At 41.1% G+C, this 21,420-nt stretch overlaps 1 protein-coding gene across 1 annotated transcript in view; it reads left to right on the top strand.

Moving 5' to 3' along the window:
* The window catches only part of INSC (INSC spindle orientation adaptor protein), a 202,494-nt gene that overhangs the window by 40,423 nt on the left and 140,651 nt on the right, over positions 1–21,420 (top strand). The window contains exon 3 of the mRNA XM_048486732.1: positions 16,533–16,603. Within this exon, the coding sequence (XP_048342689.1) occupies positions 16,575–16,603 (29 nt within the window). The 5' untranslated portion in view covers positions 16,533–16,574. The remainder of the gene's footprint in view (positions 1–16,532; positions 16,604–21,420) is intronic.

The following is a 21,420-nucleotide window of genomic DNA, read 5'->3' as shown; positions in this document are numbered from 1 at the left end:
GTGGTATCATCAGGAGGGCCTCCTAAAGATACCCTTAAAGTATGGTGCTGCTAGCTTAACAATTGCACCCCTGACAGCAGGCACCGCCCAAATTTCCCCAGATTCTCTTTTTAAATCTACCCCCTTTGGCATGGATTTAAATCTGAGAATCTGAGGTCCCAGTTTAAACATTGAAAGTGATGCTGTTTCAGGGTGGGGGATAATCCAACCCAAAACATCATCACTTTCAATGTTGTTTTAACTCGGGACCCCAGATTCTCCCTTTAAGGTGGATTTAAAAGGAGAATCTGGGCTCCCTAGTTTAAACACCATTGAAAGTGATTCTGGTTGGGGGGGTGGTTTCCAGCATCACAGGAGCCGACCATGGGGGGGGGGGTGCGTGCACAAACCTCAGATTTTGCACCAGGCTCCATTTTCCCTAGCTACACCTCTGCCTGGAGGAGAGGGCAGAAGGGACTGCCAGCTGGGAGCCCAGTTGCTGGTGGGGGGCGGGGGGCGGGGGGCAGGGCAGGGAAGTCTGCCATCTCTGGCCTCAGAGAGCTGTTCTGATGGGCCTCCCAGAAGCCTCTCGGCCCATTTCTGACTGGGCAGCGCAGTGTGGTGGGTAGAGTGTCGTGCTGAGATTCGGGAGTCTTGAGTTCAAATCCCCAGTCTGCTGCAGAACCTAGCTGGATGACCTCAGCCCAGTCATGTGATCTCAGACTCTGCTACCTTGGAGGGCTGTTGTAAGGATGACAGTGGAGAGCTCTGGGAAGAATGGAGTTCCCAAATGTGTTAGAGCGCTCCCTTCTCTTTCTTCTCTACTAAGCTCCTCCAAATGTTTATATTTTTGTTAATATATGTTTATGTCCTCCAAATGTTTACATTTTTGTAATGTTTTAATGTTTACACTTTGTAATGTTTTATATTATTGTATTTTTATAAGTATGTAAGCCGCCTTGAGTCCCTTGGAAAATTGGCGGGTAGAAATGTAAAATTAAAAAAAAAAAAGTACTGAGGCCGGGGTGGGGCTTGGGGAGGCATGGCCACACCCACCAGGGGCAGGTGGGGGCATGGTCCCACCCCCAACCCCCCATAAAAAATCTATACCTACGTCCCTGAATCCAGGCTTGAATCCCCAGTCTGCCAGAGGAGTTCACTGGGTAACATTCTTAACCTAATTTACCCCACTGTGTTGTTGTAAGTATAAAATTGAGGAGAGGAGAATAATGCAACTTGCTTTGGGTCCACACTGGGAAGAAAGGGGGTGGGTTATGAAATAAATAAATAATAATATTTTCTCCAGGTAGAGAATGCCAGGGAAGGAGCTCTGGAAACAAAAGAGAAGAGGCTATGGAGCTTTCAGGGAAATGAAAGAGGAAATTGTAGGGAGGGAGAAGGAGGTCCACCACAAGTCCCTGTAAATAAATGGACCCAATCATATGAAATCATACAAAAATGGCAATCATATATACTATAGAGGTGGCCTTATAAGGTCCATTTTCAGCAAAACTAAAAAGCTACTTGGCTAATTGGAATATTACATATTCATAAGCACAAGAAAAAGTTTAGAAAGAGGCCTATGAACACAGAGGTGAACAATGTGCTTTCAAATGCCCATGGACAAACTGGTACATGGTCCAAGGGCTGAAGCACCTTGTCTCCTTCTGGATGTGTTACATTCCTTCCTTCCTTCCTTCCTTCCTTCCTTCCTTCCTTCCTTCCTTCCTTCCTTCCTTCCTTCCTTCCTTCCTTCCTTCCTTCCTTCCTTCCCTCCTTCCCTCCGTCCCTTCCTTCCTTCCTTCCTTCCTTCCTTCCTTCCTTCCTTCCTTCCTTCCTTCCTTCCTTCCTTCCTTCCTTCCTTCCTTCCTTCCTTCCTTCCTTCCTTCCTTCCTTCCTTCCTTCCTTCCTTCCTTCTCTCTCTCATATAGTGGCTAAATAGCGATGAATTGCTTAGAGCTTTAAAGTAATGAGATACAAGAGAGTGCGTGGTGCTGAATTTCATTTTGCCATCCTTTTCAGTTACAGCACTCCAAAGACACTCATTGATGTGAAAATGCTACTAGATGAAGAGTGGTTTTCTAATTTGGCCCAAATCCGACACCGTTTTCTGACAGGTAGCTGGATGTAAAATGTAAGCTGAAGGGAGTTTTAGAAGATCATCAAATATCACAGTGCTAACAGTGAGCCACTTCCTTGTGAGCTAAAGAAAGGTCAGCAGATATTGGCTATGTTTAGTCTGATTAGGGTGAAGAGAACAAGGAACATATTGTATGAAAAGTGAGGCATAGAGGAAAAGGTATTTTGTGGTAGCTTAAAAACAACCCATTTTGCAAATGGTCTAAAAAGTAGCTCTTGGTGCAGAAAGTTTGGTTTTTTAATAAGGTCACTATCCTTATGGGGTAAAGGTAATTTTGCTGAAATTAAAAATTCTGTGCAGGTTTATGTAGTAGAGAAATTGCCTGGCAGTTTTCCCCCAGTATTTATTCCATTTGCTTCATACGGTTTTTTAAAGCAGTGTACTCTTTATGTGCTTTATGTTTGGGGATCTGATGCCCCTATTATATTTATTTCTGCAGAACCCCACAGGTCACCAGCAATTAGGCAAAGCAAGAATCCCCTAATTCCTCCAGAACTTTAAGCACCAAGCCAAGAGACAACTCAGTAGAATACTATGGTTGAAAATTTCATAGGCCACTGAGATATTCAGTAGAACTGGCAGGGACACATTCCCCCATCTAGTTTTCAGTAGAGGCCATCAGCCAAGGTGACCAAAGCTGTCTCTGTCCCAAAACCTGGCCTGAAGCCATATTGAAATAGGTGCAGAAAATAAACACTTAGAGTGGATAAACAGCCACCCACTCTAGACCTTACCCAAGAATGGAAGTTTGGAGACTGGCCAGATGTTCTCCAACATGGCCAGGGTTTCCATCCTGCCCAGGGATGTACCATAATGTATCCATGTCATCCAAGATGAGTCAACACTCAAGACATGCCAATCTTTCCCTTCTTACTAATTAGTTCAATTTCCAAAGTTAACAGGCAGCCTGCAATCTGGCGGCTTTGTCACATATTACTATCACCTGCCTTTACCCAGGTTCTTAGGTCTGCTTCCCCTACTGAGGTCTTTTACCTAGTCTTGCTAGCACCTATTTCCAGTCACCATATCTTCTGACCATGTTAATAAGGGTAGTAGCTAGGCCATCCAGGCCTGGTCTATTGGTGGTTGTGGCCTCTTGATCAGGAATATCACCTTACTAGTCCAGGAGAGTCCTGGGTAAACAGCTCAAACTAGTCTGGCTATTCTCACTTCTTGTTCCCAGCCATGTTCTTTCCCCCTACCTCCTTGATCTGAGCCCTTTTTATTCTTCATTTGGGTGCCCAGTTCCTGCTGCCATGGGCCTACTACTGAGTAGGACCTTTACACCCAGATGGGCCTCTCTCCCGCAGGAAATGGTTCTGGTTGTCCTCTCTGCTATCTGCTCTTGCAAGGTCAAATAACTCCTGTTGCAATGCTCTCTGTGTTTTACTTGCTTGCCACAAAACTACATCATGGCAGTAAACTCAAAGTCTTTACACTTTGCTACCCTAATAAGATCTTGCAACTAAGGAAAAATTTATAGTTTGAAATAAAACTGGTTCCCCAAAATCATAAGAGGTTGTGTGGATCCTCTGAGTTGGTAGAAACGGCCTATCACACTTCTTTTGCCCTAGTGTTTATGTAAACTTGTTGGATGCCACACACCAAGCCTTCATAAGCAAAAGAAAAGTGTTAATTTTTCTGTAGCACACAAGTCTCTTCATTTGAAATGTGTTTAGTATTTTAAAATGTATTTATAATTTATCCCTTTGGCAGTCTGCTCCAAGCCCTTTTTATTAAGTTTTGCATATTGAACCATGCAGTTACAATGAGATTACAAATGAAACAAAGTATTACACTTCAGCATCTTACTCAGCAATTGCTATGATAATTAGATGCTGACTATGACATGTGGGAGTGTATTTATTTACTCTCCTGCTGTAGATTAAACAATTGATTCTGTAAGATTAAAATGCCCCACCTGCATACTTGCACACTTCTATTTTTGCCATGTCAAACAATATAAAATGAACACAGCACTTCTCCCTCTCTATCTAATTGAATAATTTACTGTAAATAGCTGTCATTTACTTTCAGAGGAGCAGGGTATCATTAGCCAAATGGATGTGAGTAAGTCATGGCTTTAATGTGTTCGAGGGTCTAAAATGGAATAATCTTAATGGTACCATCAATACAGCGAGCTGCATAAAGCCTATGAGCACTTAAGGTTTCAAGTCCCCTTTCTTGTAAATTACATATTCAGCCTGCAGGGGAAAAAAGAATCAAGAATTCACATAAAATATGGTGTATTTTGTCAAGCCTTTGTTTTCATTGAATATAATAATACAATTTATAGGTGTAGCTGTGTTTTGGATCCTCCTCATTTAATTATCTACCCTGCTCCTGAATGCTTACAAGCAATGCTATGCTGACTAATATTGGCTAAATTCTCTTGGGGGAAAAGTAGAGATGAGCAGGTAATAAAATAGCCTGGACATGTAACCTTGCTAATTACCCAATTTCTGCCTTCATTTGTATGTGACAGAAAAGCTGCCTTGTATTAGCTAGGCACTATCCAATTCACTTACTTATCAAAATTGTAGCTACAGGTAGGCACCAATGAAAATTCAGCTTGAAAGTTCTGCTTAGAGTGTTTTTGTTAAAACTTTCCATTTGCTTCTTCTAAAGGTGGATTGGTCCATTAAAGGGGAATACAAAATGGAATACTCTGTCGCAATGCAATTCCTGCTAAAATTGATTGAAGGTCTTCCTATAGGCTTCTTGTAGAACTACTGGCAGAAGGGATATGACAAAGGAAGACCTGAGAACTACAGATGGAAATAGTCATGTCTTTATCAATCTGTCCTGTATGAGAAGAGTTCAGTCCTGTGTCTTCCATAAGCACATGTAATAGCCCTGTATCATCTCAAATCAAATTAGAAGAGGGAAAGGAGAATACTGAGCGTGTTGTTCCTGCTCGCATTCTCCTTGCAATTTCAAAATTCCTAGTTTTACTGATAGGCATCTATATACACTTAATGAAGGCTCATCGTAGGGATGACATGAACTAAGATCTAGGCTACATGCAGCAAAATAAAAGGGACTATCCTAAGGTTGCCAACCTCTGAGTGTTAGCTGAAGATCTCCCATTACAACTCCAGAAATAACTTCACCTGGAGAAAATCGCTGTTTTGGAAAGTGGACTTTATGGCATTATACCTCACTGAAATATCTCCCCTCCTTCAACTTCATCCTTCTCTACCCCCCAAATTCCCAGGTATTTCCGAAAACAGATCCAGCAACCTGTCTGAATGGATAGACCCTCTCTGTTGCATCTATAGAAAGGTAAGGTTGCCAAATCCAGATCGAGAAATTCCTGGAGAGAGTGGGCAGAGAAGGATTTGGGGAAGGAACTCAGTGGGCTATAATCTGTAGACTCCACCCTCCAAAGCAGCAATTTTCTCTAGAGGAGCTGATCTTTGTCATCTGGAGATCAGTCATAATTCCAGAAGATCTCCAGACCCCAGTTGGGGTTAGCAACCGTAAGACCTGGCTCCATTTGTCCTTTAAACTTCAAGTCAATAAGTGTCAAGATGCATTTTATACTATATGTCTGTGCCCACCTCGACTGGAACACAACTTTTGGATCGTTCACTGGTTATCTGATTCCAATGAAACTTTTGTTACTCAACTTCAGTCACTCATTCTGCTGGACAGAATGAAAGACTGTGACTGCAATCAGGAGATTAGCCTACTGTCCTTTGCAGCACTACAGTTCTAATGTTGTATATAACAATGTAATTCTGCTTCTCTTTATTTATACTTATACTTTGACTAAATTTACATTTGATCTCCAGAGAATAATCTGCATAGCTTCAAAGAAACTTCCTCTTACACCAGGCTCATAAGTAATATAAATATGGATTAGAGCTGTATGGATTACTACACCAGAAGGTAGCTGGACTGGAGCTGCTGATACTAGCATGGAGTAGAATGCAACCTCCCACAGAACTATATCCTTGGAATTGTTAGACATTGCAAATTGCAATTGTTAGTCATGCGGGAATGCAGTTGATGGGATTTGAGGTGGTGGTGGTCAGTTAACATAAATGTAGTCTTCTGCAATGTCCAGGATTCCATTGTTGGGAGATATTCAAAGATGGATGGGAAAAAGGAAAGGATTGCCAAGAATCTGTTTTCCAGCCTTTCAAGTAGGTGTATCATACTGTGATATCTCTTTGGCAGCATAAATTGATCAAAGAAGCATCACTAACACCCCTGAAGAGTAGGTGTAGGTGTCCTTTCCTACAATGTTGCATACTTGGATCCCATCCAGAAAGGCAACATGCATGTGGAGAAGACCATTTTTGCAAGAATAGGACCAAAGCATTTGCAAGGAACTGAGGAGTGCCAAAGACTGGTGTTTATTAGTGTCACCTGTTACTTAGGGGAATCATTCAGTTTAAAAGCCCAGCCCTCCAATGAATTTAACTTATACTTTAAAGCTCTTGAGATTCTGCTTTTGAACTGTTCTTGCATTGACTGGATGAGTCATGAAACAAAACCTTCTATCCTGAAGTTCTACCATGAGTAATACTTACTATTTTCCTAAATTCTTTGGACATTTTAATTGAAGGGAGGATTCTTTCCATTTATGCTGTCTTAATGGACAGTTAGGTGGCTGAACATTTCAATTGATTCAGATTTATCACTGCAGAAAAGACTCAATTTGCTTTCCTAGCAAGCCGTTACATCCTCCTGCTCTTTGGAATCCATACAATTCTATGTGATTTCATTAGATAAAAATACTAACAATTGATCTGGTTGTGTGTGTGTAAAGTGCTGTCAAGGTGCGGGAGATTATGTGAAGGGTTTTCAAGGCAAGAAAGTGGATTTGGGGGGTGGGGCCATGTCCACACCCACCCCTGGGGGTGTGGCCATGCCTCCCCAAGCCCTGCCCCCGGCCTCAGGGCTTATAAAAGTAGCTCTCCAAGGTCAGGGATGGCAGACTCCCCTGCCCTACAGCCCTGCCCCGCCCCCTCACCGGCTGGGCTCAGTGCCAGCAGCTCGCAGTCTCTTCTACCCTCCCCTCAGGACAGAGGCGTAGTTAGGGAAAATGGAGCCCTGTGCAAAATCTGAGTTTTGCACCTGGCTCCCCAATGGGCGGTCGCTGTGATGCTGGAATCCACCCCCAAACAGCATCATTTTCAATGGTGTTTAAACTAGGGAGCCCAGATTCTCCTTTTAAATCCACCTAAAAGGGAGAATCTGGGGTCCTCAGTTAAAACAACATTGAAAGTGATGCTGTTTGGGGGTGGATTATCCCCTACCCTGAAACAGCGTCACTTTCAATGTTTAAACTGGGGACCTCAGATTTTCCCTTTAAATCCATGCTGAAGGGGGTGGATTTAAAAGGAGATTCTGGGGAAATTTGAACGGTGTCTGCTGTCAGGGGCGCAATTGTTAAGCTAGCAGCACCAAATTTTCAGGGTATCTTTAGGAGACTCTCCTGATGATACCACCCAGGTTTGGTGAGGTTTGGTTCAGGGGGTCCAAAGTTATGGATCCTCAAAGGTGTAGCCCCCATCTTTTATAGCTCCCAGTGGAAACAATGGGGGATGGGGGCACCTCCTTTGGGAGTCCATAACTTTGGACCCATGAACCAAACCTCACCAAACCTGGGTGGTATCATCAGGAGAGTCTCCCAAAACAGTCCTAAAATGTTGGTGCTTTGCTAGCCTAAAAACTGCGCCCCCTGCAGGCCAACAACTGAAAAAAACCCACTTAAAAATACAAAAACACAAACTGGGGGCAGAACTTTGAACATGTAATGGGGGTTTAAACCCCTGACAGCAGACACCGTTCAAATTTCCCCAGAACTCCCCTTACCTATGTCCTTGAAGGCAAGTGTAGAGATAGTTTGCCCCTTCTTTCTCTGGAGAGTCTTCCTTGGAGGTCTCCCTTCCATTAGCTTCCAAGATCTGTCTAGATTGGGCTATACTATGCTGCCTTCCCTCTCCAATTGATCTAACCCTAATGTTAAAATATAAAAATAAAACACTAGATTAACCATCATTTTTCAGGGGAAGAAACAGGCTGAAGTTTAATATAAACTGCAAGCTTTATTCCAGATATCTGCAGTCTGTTCTTGAAGAAGCAGCTTTGTAGCACTGCTGGTTTAAAGTTTAAAGATTCAAATCTCCTATGTGGCACATAACACCTTTTGTAGCTTCAGCTGATGTGCTAGCTACAGACAATCCTTTAAAAATGTGATGTGGCCACACTGATCCATAATGTGATCAACACAGAGCTGCCTTTGAAAACTCTCCAGAAATTTAGTTGGTCCAAAACACAGCCAGGCTATTGTTGGTGGCTGGATACAAGGATTGTGTTTTCCTTGTGCTGAAGATCTGCACTTGCTGCCCATCTCTTTCCAAGCACAATTCAGCAAGTGCCTAAATGCTTGCAGATGGAATATCTGAAGAACTGCCTTTCCTGTATTGTTCAACCCACCCATTAAGGTCCTTTTCACGAGGCCTTATCTGCTGATGTGGGTGTTGACTACAGATGAAACTCCAATGGCATATGCTTTCCCTGCCTTGTAGTTTGTCTTGTCCCTATATTACTTTCTTTTTGGTCTCAGGTCAAAACATTTCTTTTTACACAGTTGTAATTGTTTATATTATATTGCATGTTTGTAATTTGAATATTTGTACCTCTCTTTTCTCCTTGATGTACCCAAAGCAGGAAAAACAACATAAAAGGTTGGTCTTGGGTTCAGCAGCTGGCTTATCCAAAGGCCCATACTGCTAATCTGACGTGAACCAAAGATTCTTGGCCATATCCAGACTTTATATCTGCCACAGAAAGGGGCGGGGGAAGACTCTCAGCAAAGATTTCTTTCCCTGTTACTCAAACTGAACACACAAAAGGGAAGTCAGTTTTAAAGACCTTACAGCCTCTGTATACCAGGATGGATCTCTGTAGAAGTACCCCAGAATAAATTATGAAAAATGAGTATGAGAATGATTATAAACACAATCAAGTGTATTGTTTACAAAATAAAACGAAAATCACACTAAGTACCTGATAACTGATTATCTAAGCAATTGTCCACACCAACAAGAGGACATACTTTATAAAAGAGAGAAGGGAGGGCATTGAGGAGTTTTAGGGAATGGGCATACAACCTTAAATTCAGGGCTTGGCGTCTGGAAAAGTGTAGGAGTAGATGCAATGGAGATTCAAGGAGCAGAGAATCAAGGAAGAGAAGGGGAGCCTGCTTTTAATTTATGAGCTCTTTTATTACTATCATTTTGGGACCACTCTATGTACTATTTTTATCCCCGACTGGTTTTTATATCTCATTTTTAATGGCTTTGTTTTAATAGTATTGTATAGTTTTATCATGTGAGCTGCCTAAAGTGGGCCTCTTGGGAGGCTACTTGTAAATTTTCTCAATAAATAAATCAATACACAGTTTTTTAAAAAACATTTATTTAAACTCTCCCTCCAAATTTCTCAATAAATAAAATAAATTTAACTCCAGCCAGACACATGCAAAAGAGCCTCATCCCCTGTGAGATGGAAAAAACATATACCTCACCACACAATCATGCCAAAACATGCCACAGAGCGAAACACATCTCACCATGACTTTGATGATGCCAGTCAAAGATGCAGTTGAAATGTTAGAAGCAAGAACTGCTAGACCAAAGCCACACAGCCCAGAAAACTGACAACAGCTAAATAAAATAATTCCTGAGTCTAAAGTAACATGATAGCTTTATGTACCGTATATACTCGTGTATAAGCCAGGTTTTTCAGTACATTTTTTTGTACTGAAAAAGCCCCCCTTGGCTTATACACGAGTCAAGGCTTTGGTAGATCTGACAGCTCCCTCTTTTCCCACCATGGCAGAGAGAGGAATCTTTGAAAGACCCCCACAGCAAGAGAGGGGAGGCTTTGCCTCATAGGCATCACCAGGTGGAGGAGGGCACAGAATGGCCCAACATGGCCACACACCCCTGCCAGGCTGAGCACGAGTGCAAGTGCTCCAGAAAGCCCTGGCTACACAGAGCCATACTGGCTCCATATATTAATATAGCTGGGTTGCTATCAGACAGGTTCTGCCTTTGGGCTATCTTTAAAGTTATGGTGAGTATTTTTAAAATTATAATTTTTACCTGTAATGTAGGTTTAACATTACTAGTCTGACACTAGTCTGACACTCTTGACTACTATCCCACAACTGAATCTCAATCAGTTACAAGTTGGCTTTGGCTACTTGCTATGTGAATTTCAAGTAAAAAATAAAGAATGTGGAAATAAGATTCTAAATTGGTTTTTCATACTAGCTGCTAATACATTATATTCTCCCCCAAAACAGAATATTATTATTTCTCATTTCACCTTTGAAGGCCCACATGATTTTCCCAAATAAATTGTAGGTTGCCTTAAATATGATCTGTTGCTGAACCTATACACCATTTTCACTTCCTAGAAAGCAGAATAGTGAATTGAAATTGTGATGCTCTTAGTATTTGACCTAGGCTTCCAGAAAAAAACAACTGATCTAAACATTCCATTAAATCTGGGCCCCTGGATGGAGTTCTTCTATATTCAGCACTTGTATTAATAGCTAGAGAAGATAGGTGATTTTCTTTTCTTGCTAATGTACAGATAGAGACTTTGGGCTTATCTTTTATTACTTCCTTTTATCACTTCCTATTAACACTGAGGGTAAAGAGCATGGGAAAACAAAAGCAAAGACTTTGGAGAATCACTGTTGATTACAAACATCCTGTTTACTCGTTTCTAAAAGATAATTGCTCCAAGACCTTTTTCTTTGTTTTGGTATTACGGTTTTCAAGACCATGGATATCTTCATTTCAGCTAAAGCTAGCTTTTGAGATTTTCAGGTTAATGTCAAGAACAGTAATCTGGTTTAATAAACTCTGAAATGAGAAATACTAGCGTCAGCTTGCAAATAAGGTAAAATGCCACCATTGTTTACCAAGCAATGCTTTGGGATACTGCCAATATATGCAAGCTGTGTTCCTGAACAGAACTAGGATTTCTCAGGCCATTAGAAAAAGATGTGAACAAACTAAATTAATAATTAGATTTTAAAGAAGGTATTAATACAGATTTTTAAATTAGCTTATCTATTTAGGAAATGAACACAAGGACATAAGAAGAGCCCTGCTGGATCAGACCAGTGGTCCATCTAGTTCAGCATTCTGTTCTATGCAGTAGCCAACCCGTTTCTCTTAGGCCCAACATAAGGGAATAAAGGCTAAGACCATCTCCTGATGTTGCTTCCTGGCACTGAGGTTCAGAGGGTTATTGCCCATGGATGTGGAAGTTTCCCTTCAGTCATCAGATTTCCATTAGCCACCATGTCTAGTAGCCACTGATAGACCTATCCTCCATGAAACTGCTTACCGTATAAACTCGTGTATAAGCCAACTTGTGTATAAGCCGAGGCACCTAATTTTTACTAGCAAAACCTGGGGAAACGTATTGACTCGCCTATAAGCTGAAGGTGGGAAGCCGGAAGGCAGAGGGAGTTCCTTATTTGGGCAATGACTCCCCCTGATGTCATTGCCCAAATAAGGAGCTCCCTCCACCTCCCCACTGGGTTTGAGGAAACCCAGGCAACCAGGAGGTGGAGGGAGCTCCTTATTTGGGCAATGACATTAGGGGGAGTCACTGCCCAAATAAGGAGCTCCCTCCACCTCCCAGCTGGGTTTGAGGAAGCCCAGCCTGCCCTGAGGTGGAGGGAGCTCCTTATTTGGGCTGTGACTCTCCCTGATGTCATTGCCTAAATAAGGAGCTCCCTCCACCTCCCCACTGCGTGGGCTTCCTCAAACCCAGCGGGGAGGTGGAGGGAGCAACAAGCGGCTTGTGCAGCCGCAGGGAGGTCCTCTTGGCCACCTGCTCCCAGCCTCGGCAGGGGCCTGAAGAGCAGGCTGGTAAACAGGACTCGTGTGTATAAGCCGAGGAGGCATTTTTCAGCCTTAAAACAGGGCTGAAAAACTTGGCTTATACGCGAGTATATACGGTAATCTCCTTTCACAGTTTTCTGTGCTTATGGCCATCACTCCATTGCTATATAAAGAAGTATTGTCCTGAATCTACTGCCTATTATCTTAGTTGGATGCCCTTAAATGGTCCCATTTAACTGTGCAAAAAACAAGAAACAAATTGTACAGTGGGAGACTTTATTTTAATTCACTTTGAGACTCTCTGCACAGATTTGTGCAATGACTTTTTAAAAAAGCTTTACAAGAACCCTGGTAACTCAGTGTTGTAGAATGGACAAGGCCAAGTGTGGTCTCCATACTGGTTTCAGGTTCCAGTTTATCAAGTCACTACAAGGATTTTTATGAAGAATTTTTACACAGTCTTGTATGATCGAGTATAAATCAGATGCATGATGATAAAATGAATCCATCACAGCCTGTGTGATCATTCTGTGCTCATCAAGAAAGTTCCCTCAAATATCCCCCCCAAAGGAAAATAAAAAATCTAGACAGCGATTGCACTAATCAACCTAAAGGATGGGGGTAGCTGACTGTTTAAAATTGGGCAATCCAGTCATATTACAATGCAATCCTAAACAAGAGTTATTCTAGTTTACTGATTATTATTATTCTTCAAAGACCTTTATTAGGCATCAAGAGAAAATACAGATAAAACTGTGCAGTAGTATGATCCAGAGTTTAACGGGGTAAAACAACTGCTCATAGTTCATACAGTACAAACTTCAAGAAAATAAGTAAATAAAAGGAGAGCCAGAAACTTATTTCACAATATCGAGCAGGAACTTGGCCACCATTTTCAACTGCCTGGGATCCTCATTGTTCAGGAGGCGGTTCAATTTGGAGGGCACAAGTCGGGATTATTATTACTGTTGTTGTCATATCTAAAGCTTGGTAAAACTTAGTTTATACATTGCTGGAGCAGACTGGGACCTTTTTCACTGAAGTCAAAGCTGTTTTTGTATAAAAGCTGTTTTTGTATAAAAGAACTGTAGGAATTGGGAGAATCATGAGGGCCTCCAAAGGTGAAATGAGAAATAACAATATTACTTCTGTTTTTTGGGAAAATATGATGTATTGTAAGAGATTTACAATTATTGTTTTAACTGTCATAAATTTATTTAGGATTCCTTGATCTACAGTAATACAATTAAGTTACAGAAGATCAAAAATGTCAGTAAGATTTTTTTCCCCAACAATTTTTTTAAAATTATTTAAACATTTCTTCCGAGTGAAATTTCTGGTGAATTTTGCAAACCTGTCTAAAATTTTAATGTAAACTATTTGATCTAACAGTAAATATTTGTTTATTTTTGACCACTTGTGTAGAAGCTGATGAGAGCATTATTAAAGTATTAAATATACCAGAATATTTGCAGTAACAAAGAAAATATGGGCTTAAGAACAGAGCCTATTTAAAACTAGCTTATTATTTGGAAAAGCTACCCTTAATCCAAGGCATCATGATATTGAGAGATAGTGTGTGAATCTCTTAAAAGAAAAGTCATTAGAAAGCAAGCTGCGGAATCAATATCTAAGCAGGAAAGTATCATACTGCAGCATTTCCTTATGACTACCTGTGTTAGCAGCTAATAGTAATTATTGAATATCCAATAAAATGCTAAAATACACCAAAAGATTTTCTTTCTTGGTTCCTTGCACTTAAAAGCAAGGTATTGTTACTGATTCAATCTGCCACTTGAGGGTAATTACTAGTGACATACTTAAATGCCTGTTAGCTATTTTAGAAACATTTCTCTAGTGGTAAGCAAAGCTGGTGTCAGAGTTTGGCATAGCTGGGCTACTGCCATTGCCTATAGTTTTGCAGTGGGCACACTCTTAATTGGAGGTTGTGAGCTAAACTGCGGAAAAAGTGCTTGGCCACATGGGAGGAAGCAGAGCACAAAATGATGGTGCTGTGCTGTTGTTTCCAGGACTTCCCCTGCACCTTTTCAGGGAATTTTAAGGGGAACAATTCCTGGTTGGAGGATTGCTAGGGAGTGAGATCTATACATGTGTGCATGTTTTCAAGTAAGCCCTCACTTAAGTGGGAAGCCACTTAGATGGTATCTCCATAGCTGCCTGGTGGAACAGCTCAGTCTAATTATACAGAATGTTTTACCAGGCAGGGGCCAAGGCTGAAGAAGCCTTGACTCTGGTTGAAGTCAGCTGGATTTCTTTTGGGCCAGGGACCACCAGTAAGTTATGGCTGACTGAACACAGAAACCATCAGAGGACATGCGGGGATAGGTGGTTCCATAGATACAATGACCTCAGGCTCAGACTGTTTAGGGCTTTAAAGGTAAGCACCAAAACCTTGAATCAGATTCAGTATTCACTCACAGCCAATGCAACTGGTGAAACACAAGTTGTATTTATGCATGCACCCAGGATCTCCATAAAGATCCAGCTGCCACATTTTGTATGAGTTGGGAACTTCCAAAGCCAATGGCAGACCTGCATAAAGCAAGTTGAAGTAGTATAGTTTGGAGGTGACTATTGCATAGATCACTGTAGCCAGATCAGGCTGGGATAGTAGGACATCAGTACCCTCGCCTGGTGGAGATGGTAAAAAGCCTGGCAGGCTACATGGCCGTCTTGAGCCCCCAAGGTTAAGGAAGCATCAAATATCACCCCAAGACTCTTGATAACTGGCGCAGGTGCTAATTGGCATACTCCACCTGATCCCTGCTGACCCAGCTTCAGGACCTAGATGGATTTAGTTTAAACTAGCTCTGTTTTACCCATTTTCCCACAGCCACCAGACAAGTGGCCAAAACATCTGGGGCCGTTTCTGGATGACTGTTCATCAGCAGGAATGTCTGGATTTCAACTCATATTGAAGACACCTAAGCCCCAAACTCTGGATTAACAACATCGGAGAGGATTGTCCCTTGAGGAAACTCATATACCAATGAGTAGCAGAGGATGGCACTCTGACTGCTACCCTCTGTCCCTGGAGAAATGAGCACAAACACTTTAAGACTGTCCCATGAATGCCAACATTGGTGAGGTGGTGAGCCAGGATGTCATGATCGACTAGGTCGAACACCACCTCCAGAAAGAAACAATAATAAAATAAGACTATACAAAACAAGTCAATAACCACACAGTCCCTTTTGAAATTAATAACAAGAATAAAATAAATAAAACCAGACTCCCATTCACAAGTCCTGAAGGCAGAGATTGGAAAGTATGAAAAATAAAATTGTACAACTCAGCATATTGATGCAGTTGTAGATATTACTGTCCTGTTTTTAAGAAATAGCATATTTATTCCCTGGTTTGGAAGCTCTGATTCCAATCTGAAGGGCAATGCAAATGGCAAACATTACTGCACACATGTATCCTTCCAGAAACAAATGGCATTCATGCTTTTTTTGGCAAGGAGAATGAAATAGGAGGAACTAACTGTTACCCATTGATGCCATTTAGGACTGTACTGTAAATTCACTGTGTTTTTCTTCTAATAATTTGGTTAAACTGATTGCTTGTTTGCTGACTAGGGTCTCTGTGTATGTCATCTCAGTGCATGTGATCCAGACTAAATCTGCATTTTCAAGGGATTCCCTCGTTCTACTGAAACCCCCTCAGGGTACCCTCTTCCCCTGGAGCAGTATTTTGAGGAGACGAGTGGGCTGCAATGGAAGAGGGTGGCAGAAAAGTTCCTTTCAGCCATTGGAAAAATTTATCTGGATCCAACCCAGTGACTGGATCAGGGAAAGAATTTCACATGTCACATTTATGTGCAGGGAAGGTTCCTTGTCCAGGGACATATGTTTTTGTGAGGGTATAGTTCCAGCCACAGTAGGACACTAATTGGTCTTAAGAATATGCAGATTTTGGGCCTCTTTGGAGAATCTGCAAGCAGGGTGAATATGTTCACAAACTTGTTTTAAATGAATGTGCTTGGAGTGAAGAAGGTCTATACTTATACTGCAGTTCCCATTTCTGGAACAAACTGCTGGATAGTGGTTCAAGATTTTTTTTAAAACTTCCCCTTTCTCTCTTGTTATAACAAGGAAAAAAGTTGGAAGTGTGATAAATATCAGATAGTTATGTTTTCTGAATAAAAATACCATTTATGAGAAAAGATTTGTTTCTAATTTTCCCGCGCTGCCTTTTAAAGTTGCGCCACATCCTTCCCTCATCACATGCTGGGCCCTCGTCTTGTGATTCGGGCCCAGCCTCGCATTGAAGAAGGCTTTAAGTCTGTCAACTGAACAACTGAAACACATTTTAAAGTAATTCAAAGCAGTTCTTATGAGCTTGTCCTAAAGAGACAGCTTCTCACTTCATCAAGGGCAAAATGTTGTGCAAACCAGTTCACTGAGGATCAAATCTGTATCTTAAGCTTTGAGAAAACACAATGATCTGAAGTGTAGAAAGCAATCTATATTATCTAAATTATTTTTCCTCCCTTTTAGATTTTTGTCTTCGGATACATATGTAAACAAGCTGAGATAGGCATGGCCTTTCTAGCTTTCCCAGTTCAACGGTAAGTAATGCAATTTTTTTAAAAAACAATAATTAGCACTGGGTGTTACTTGTCTGTGTTGTTGCTGGGATTCTCCTCAAAATTGATATTTAGAGAAACTCATGCACTTAGAAGAGAATCAGCATTCAGCAGAGGCATATCTAGGGAAAATGTAGCCCGGGGACAAAATCTGCCCCCCCCCATATGAGTGGCTGCCCTCCCACACCACAACCAAACAATAATTTTTTGCACCAGGTCATCTCAAAGTCACCATCAAATTATAGAACATGCCCCAACTCACAAATCTGAACACAGCAATGGTCTATGTCACACAGCGGAAATAAACTTTTTTGACAATTTCAAAATGCTTTCAAAATGTTTTATTACTGCTGTGAAAACATTTTATGGTGTTATATCCAGCACCCCCAATTGCCCCCCCCCCCAGCATTGGAAACACAGCACAGAACCAGGAAGGAAAAGAGGGAGGGAAGGAAAGGACAGGGACAAATTTCAAGGCTTCACACATTGAATTTTAATACTGACAATGCAAGGCACTTACTAACATGAACTCACAGTCTTTACAAAATAACTTCTCTTGTAATACTCAAAATAAAATACAAAGATTAAATCTTAGAAACTAGTGTGTGCATGTGGAAGGGTGTCTGAGAAATTCTTAGATATTTGGGGATGGAGTCGGGGAAAGGCAGGAACCTCAGTGGGATGCAATGCCATGGAGTCCATCCTCCAAAACATTCATTTTCTCCAGTGGACCTGATCTCTGTAGTCTGGAGATTACCTGAAATTCTGGGGATCCCCAAGTCCCACCTGGAGGCAGGCATCCCTAGTGAGGAGATGAAAGTGAGTTGGCTTTAGCAAGTTGTTTCAGGTTTCCCTTTGTATAATGAGGCCAGGCCCAGCAGTTGTCACTGTGTAACTGAGTTCAGTCAGTCAGACAGCTGCTGGAACTCCCCAGAGTTCTTCTAGGGAGAGGCTGCCTGGAAGATGGAAGTAGGGAAAGCTAAAAAGGTGGAAGGAAGTTGAAAAGGAGGAAAGCCTGTGGAGGCTTTCCGAGAAGGGAAAGGGGAAATGGTGCCTGTGCAAGTCCTTGTGGATCCCTGGCTTGTGATATACATACTTAAAAATATAAAAATGATTATCAAAACAAATTCCCAGCAACTAGTAAGAAAAATCACTAACCAAAGCCATAGCCAGACAATCCTTTTTTAAATTTAAAAAAATCCTCAAAATTTTTTACTGTATTTCTAATTGTCCTTTGTAATTATTGTTAAAGTTAACTTTCATTTTGTTGTAAATTATCTCATTGTGTTCCACATTTCTTTCAAGTTTCTTCTTGCTAAGCAGCACCTTTCCGGAAGTCATTTGATCAAGAATGTAAATATGAGCCACTGTTGCTGGATTTTTTTCCATCTGTATTCTATTTTAAGAATATTGCTTTGCTATAAGGTTATTAACCCATGCACATGGGGTTGTGCCATGAGTGGGATTTTTCATTATTGCTTTTGTGTCTAATACTGAAGATGACGCATTATCTGACATAGACGCTTCTGGCTTTGTTGTCTGTTAAATCATTTTTGGGGACTATCATAGCTGTAAAATCTGAAAAGAGTGGGCTTTTTTTTTGGCAGCCCTCCCCAAGTCCTAGAGTTTAAAATTTTCTGGAAACATTTTTGGTTGCAGGCTAAAACATTGGACAATTAGAGACATAAACTTTGTTGGCTCTTGTTCATATTTTTTAATTGTTCTTGATGAAATCAGAAAATTTACAGTAAGACTCAATGAATTAATGCAAAGAAGCAACTCTGCGTGGTTGATGTGATCATTTTGGTCGTACAGGAGTAGCTGAACTCAATATAAAACCTATTTGAATGTTAGAGAAGTAACCCTTTAATAGAATTTCAAAACAGAAGGAAGAAAAGGACCAGAATGCTGCTTTCAATTTTTTTTAAAGAAATATGCACTTCATTCTAACTCTCTGAAATCTTTACTCTAGAGGAAACATGCATGTAATTTATTTAGGAATGCTCAGAACAAACAAAAAATCAATAAAGATTGATTGAGTTGTTATAAAAGAGCAATTCCTTGTTTCCAAACATTTGGCAGTCTATAGAATGCTATGTGGCTGATGATTTTTTGATGAAATTTGGAAGTACTAGTGGTTTTGATTCTGTTTACACCACTGATAGGCCTAGGCAAGCCATTTTACCAAACATGGAGCATTCTCTGGCTGGGCCGCAGTGGGGGGCATGGGGGATTTCAGCCGCCGGTATTGGAAGGCGTGGCTCTAACCCCTACCTCCCTGGCCTGCAGCCTGGGGGTCCACCTGGACTCTTCTCTTTCTATGGAGAGCCAGGTGGCCCATGTTACCCAGACTGCTTTTTTCCATCTTTGCCAGGCCCGGCGACTGAGCCCCTATCTCTCCCAGGCTGACCTAGCCACTGTGATCCATGCAACGGTCACCTCTAGGCTAGACTATTGTAACTCGCTCTACACGGGCCTCCCCTTGTGACTGATCCGGAAATTGAAACTGGTCCAGAATGCGGTGGCACGGCTTTTGGTGGGTGGCTCTTTTCGAGAGCATATCACCCCCATATTGTGCCGCCTACACTAGCTCCCAGTGGAATTCTGGGTCATCTTCAAGGTGTTGGTGTTAACCTTTAAGGCCCTTCGTGGCTTGGGACCCTCATGCCTTTGTGAACGTCTCTCCCCAAATGTCCCAGGTAGGCCTCTGCGGTCGGCAGAGGCCAATTTACTGGTGGTCCCTGGCCCCTCCATGATGCGGCTGGCCTCTACCTGGGCCAGGGCTTTTACGTCCCTGGCCCCTGCCTGGTGGAACACCCTTCCATCAGATGTGTGGGCCCTGCAGGATCTTAGCGAATTCCGCAGGGCCTGTAAAACGGTTTTGTTCCACCAGGCTTTGGGTGAGGCCAGACGCGGACTCCCCCTCTGGGATGTCCCTGTGTTGCGTGCCACTTCATCATTGGCACGCCCAATATAACACCTAAACCACACTGCTGCTCCCGCTTGGCCTTGGGACTGGACGCCATACTTTTACTTTTATAATTTGTTGTACTGTTTTACTACTCTGATGCTGCTAGGTTTTATGAACTTTGTAAATTGTTTTTAGCTTAATTTAAGTTATTTCATGATATGTAATGTTGTTTTTGGCCACTGCGTGTAATATTATTTGGCCTGGTGGACACCACCCAGAGCCCTTCGGGGGTGGGCGGTTAAAAAATTTAATATATAAAAAAATATAAATAAATAAATATATGGTGTGCTGAAATAGCTTCTAAGTGTGATGTATTATCTGTTTGCCATGTAATACTGAAGTGTTCCCAATATTCTTGAAATAATGAATCTGGCCAGAACTTTAGATACATAAGTGTGAAAAATCTAATGTGTAATTATTTTTTGTTCATGATCCCTTACTTCTTATTGGATGTACCTTTATCATGTAACAGGCTTTCTGCGCTTAAAAAACCCAGTGAACCTGACAAATTAAAAGAATGACTGTTCATATTGTAATCTTTATATGTCTACTCTTGGTTTGTAAAAAATAATTTCCTCCCTTCATGTTAGAAATGAAAGCCATGCAATTCATTTTTAAATTTATCTTGCAATCTTCTGTACACACTCAAATATGGTCTCTAAATTCGGCAATACTTTCTTGATTTAATTGCCTTAATTTGGTTCTCTACAGATGAGGAATGGCTAAGGTCTTAAATTTGTTGTTCAGTCACATCAAACAAGCAAAACCAAAAGAGAACTGCCCAAACATATTCACAGCCCTTGTCAATGGCATGCTTTCAGCTTCAATCAAGCAGATTGGTGACCTTGTATGTTTGACTTCATTTCTTCATTTATTAACTTATTCACATCTGTGAATTTTTATTGGGGTCGGACGCCTTTTATTATGTATTGGGTTTTTTGCTGTTTTATGAGTTTTAAGCTATTTTATGGGATGGAGCCTATGTGTTTATATTTGTACGACCGCTCCTGTTGATGTTTTAGTGAATGTTGTTCACCGCCCGGAGCCCTTCGGGGATCGGGCGGTATACAAATTAAATAAATAATAATAATAATAATAATAATAATAATAATAATAATAATAATAATAATAATAATAATAATAATAATTTTTGTAGTTCAAATTAATATGCAAAGAACTGGAGTGAACCAGCTAGACATCTCCTAGAACTTTAACACTACAAAGAAATGTATGAATAAAAATGTGTCCTAGTCACTGTTGCTCATTAGATGTTATCATAGACTTGGTATTTAACATACCTTCAAAATGAACAAAGCATTTATTTGCAAAGATTTAATAAACAGCCTGGTATCTTGAAGTGGAACCTTATTACAGGCAGCTTTGAATGTCTGTAAACCTTGTGATATGCTGGCAATCTGCATCTTTGATAGGTAGGGCTACTGAGAAGCTTGTGACTGTGTTAATATGAAATTACTGCATAAATCCCTATTTAATGTATATCTTTCTGATTTGCCAGCTTTTTTTGAACTGACCTACTTCCCATTTGCCTAAATTACTGGATCTTTCAGTCCCTCTTTTATTTTATGCAGATGACTCAGTTTTACTTTCCTGAACCTGGTTTGGTCTCTGAAAAGGTTTGGGCTCTGAAAAGGTTTTATAGTTATTTCTGCATAGTCAAACTATCCTGGCTTGAGCAACAAAAATATCCCTGTTCAGCCAAGAATTCTGCATGGTTTTTGGTCCTAAAGCGGGTTTCCCTGCTATATTTCCCTCATTCTAGGGTATTCAAAAACCACCAAATTGGTGGTTCTTTAAAAAAAATCATGGG

The sequence above is a fragment of the Sphaerodactylus townsendi genome, linkage group LG02, assembly GCF_021028975.2.
Source record: "Sphaerodactylus townsendi isolate TG3544 linkage group LG02, MPM_Stown_v2.3, whole genome shotgun sequence".
Classification (NCBI taxonomy): domain Eukaryota; kingdom Metazoa; phylum Chordata; class Lepidosauria; order Squamata; family Sphaerodactylidae; genus Sphaerodactylus; species Sphaerodactylus townsendi.
Note: the sequence above shows the minus strand (reverse complement) of the source record. Positions and strands in the feature narration are given on the sequence as shown.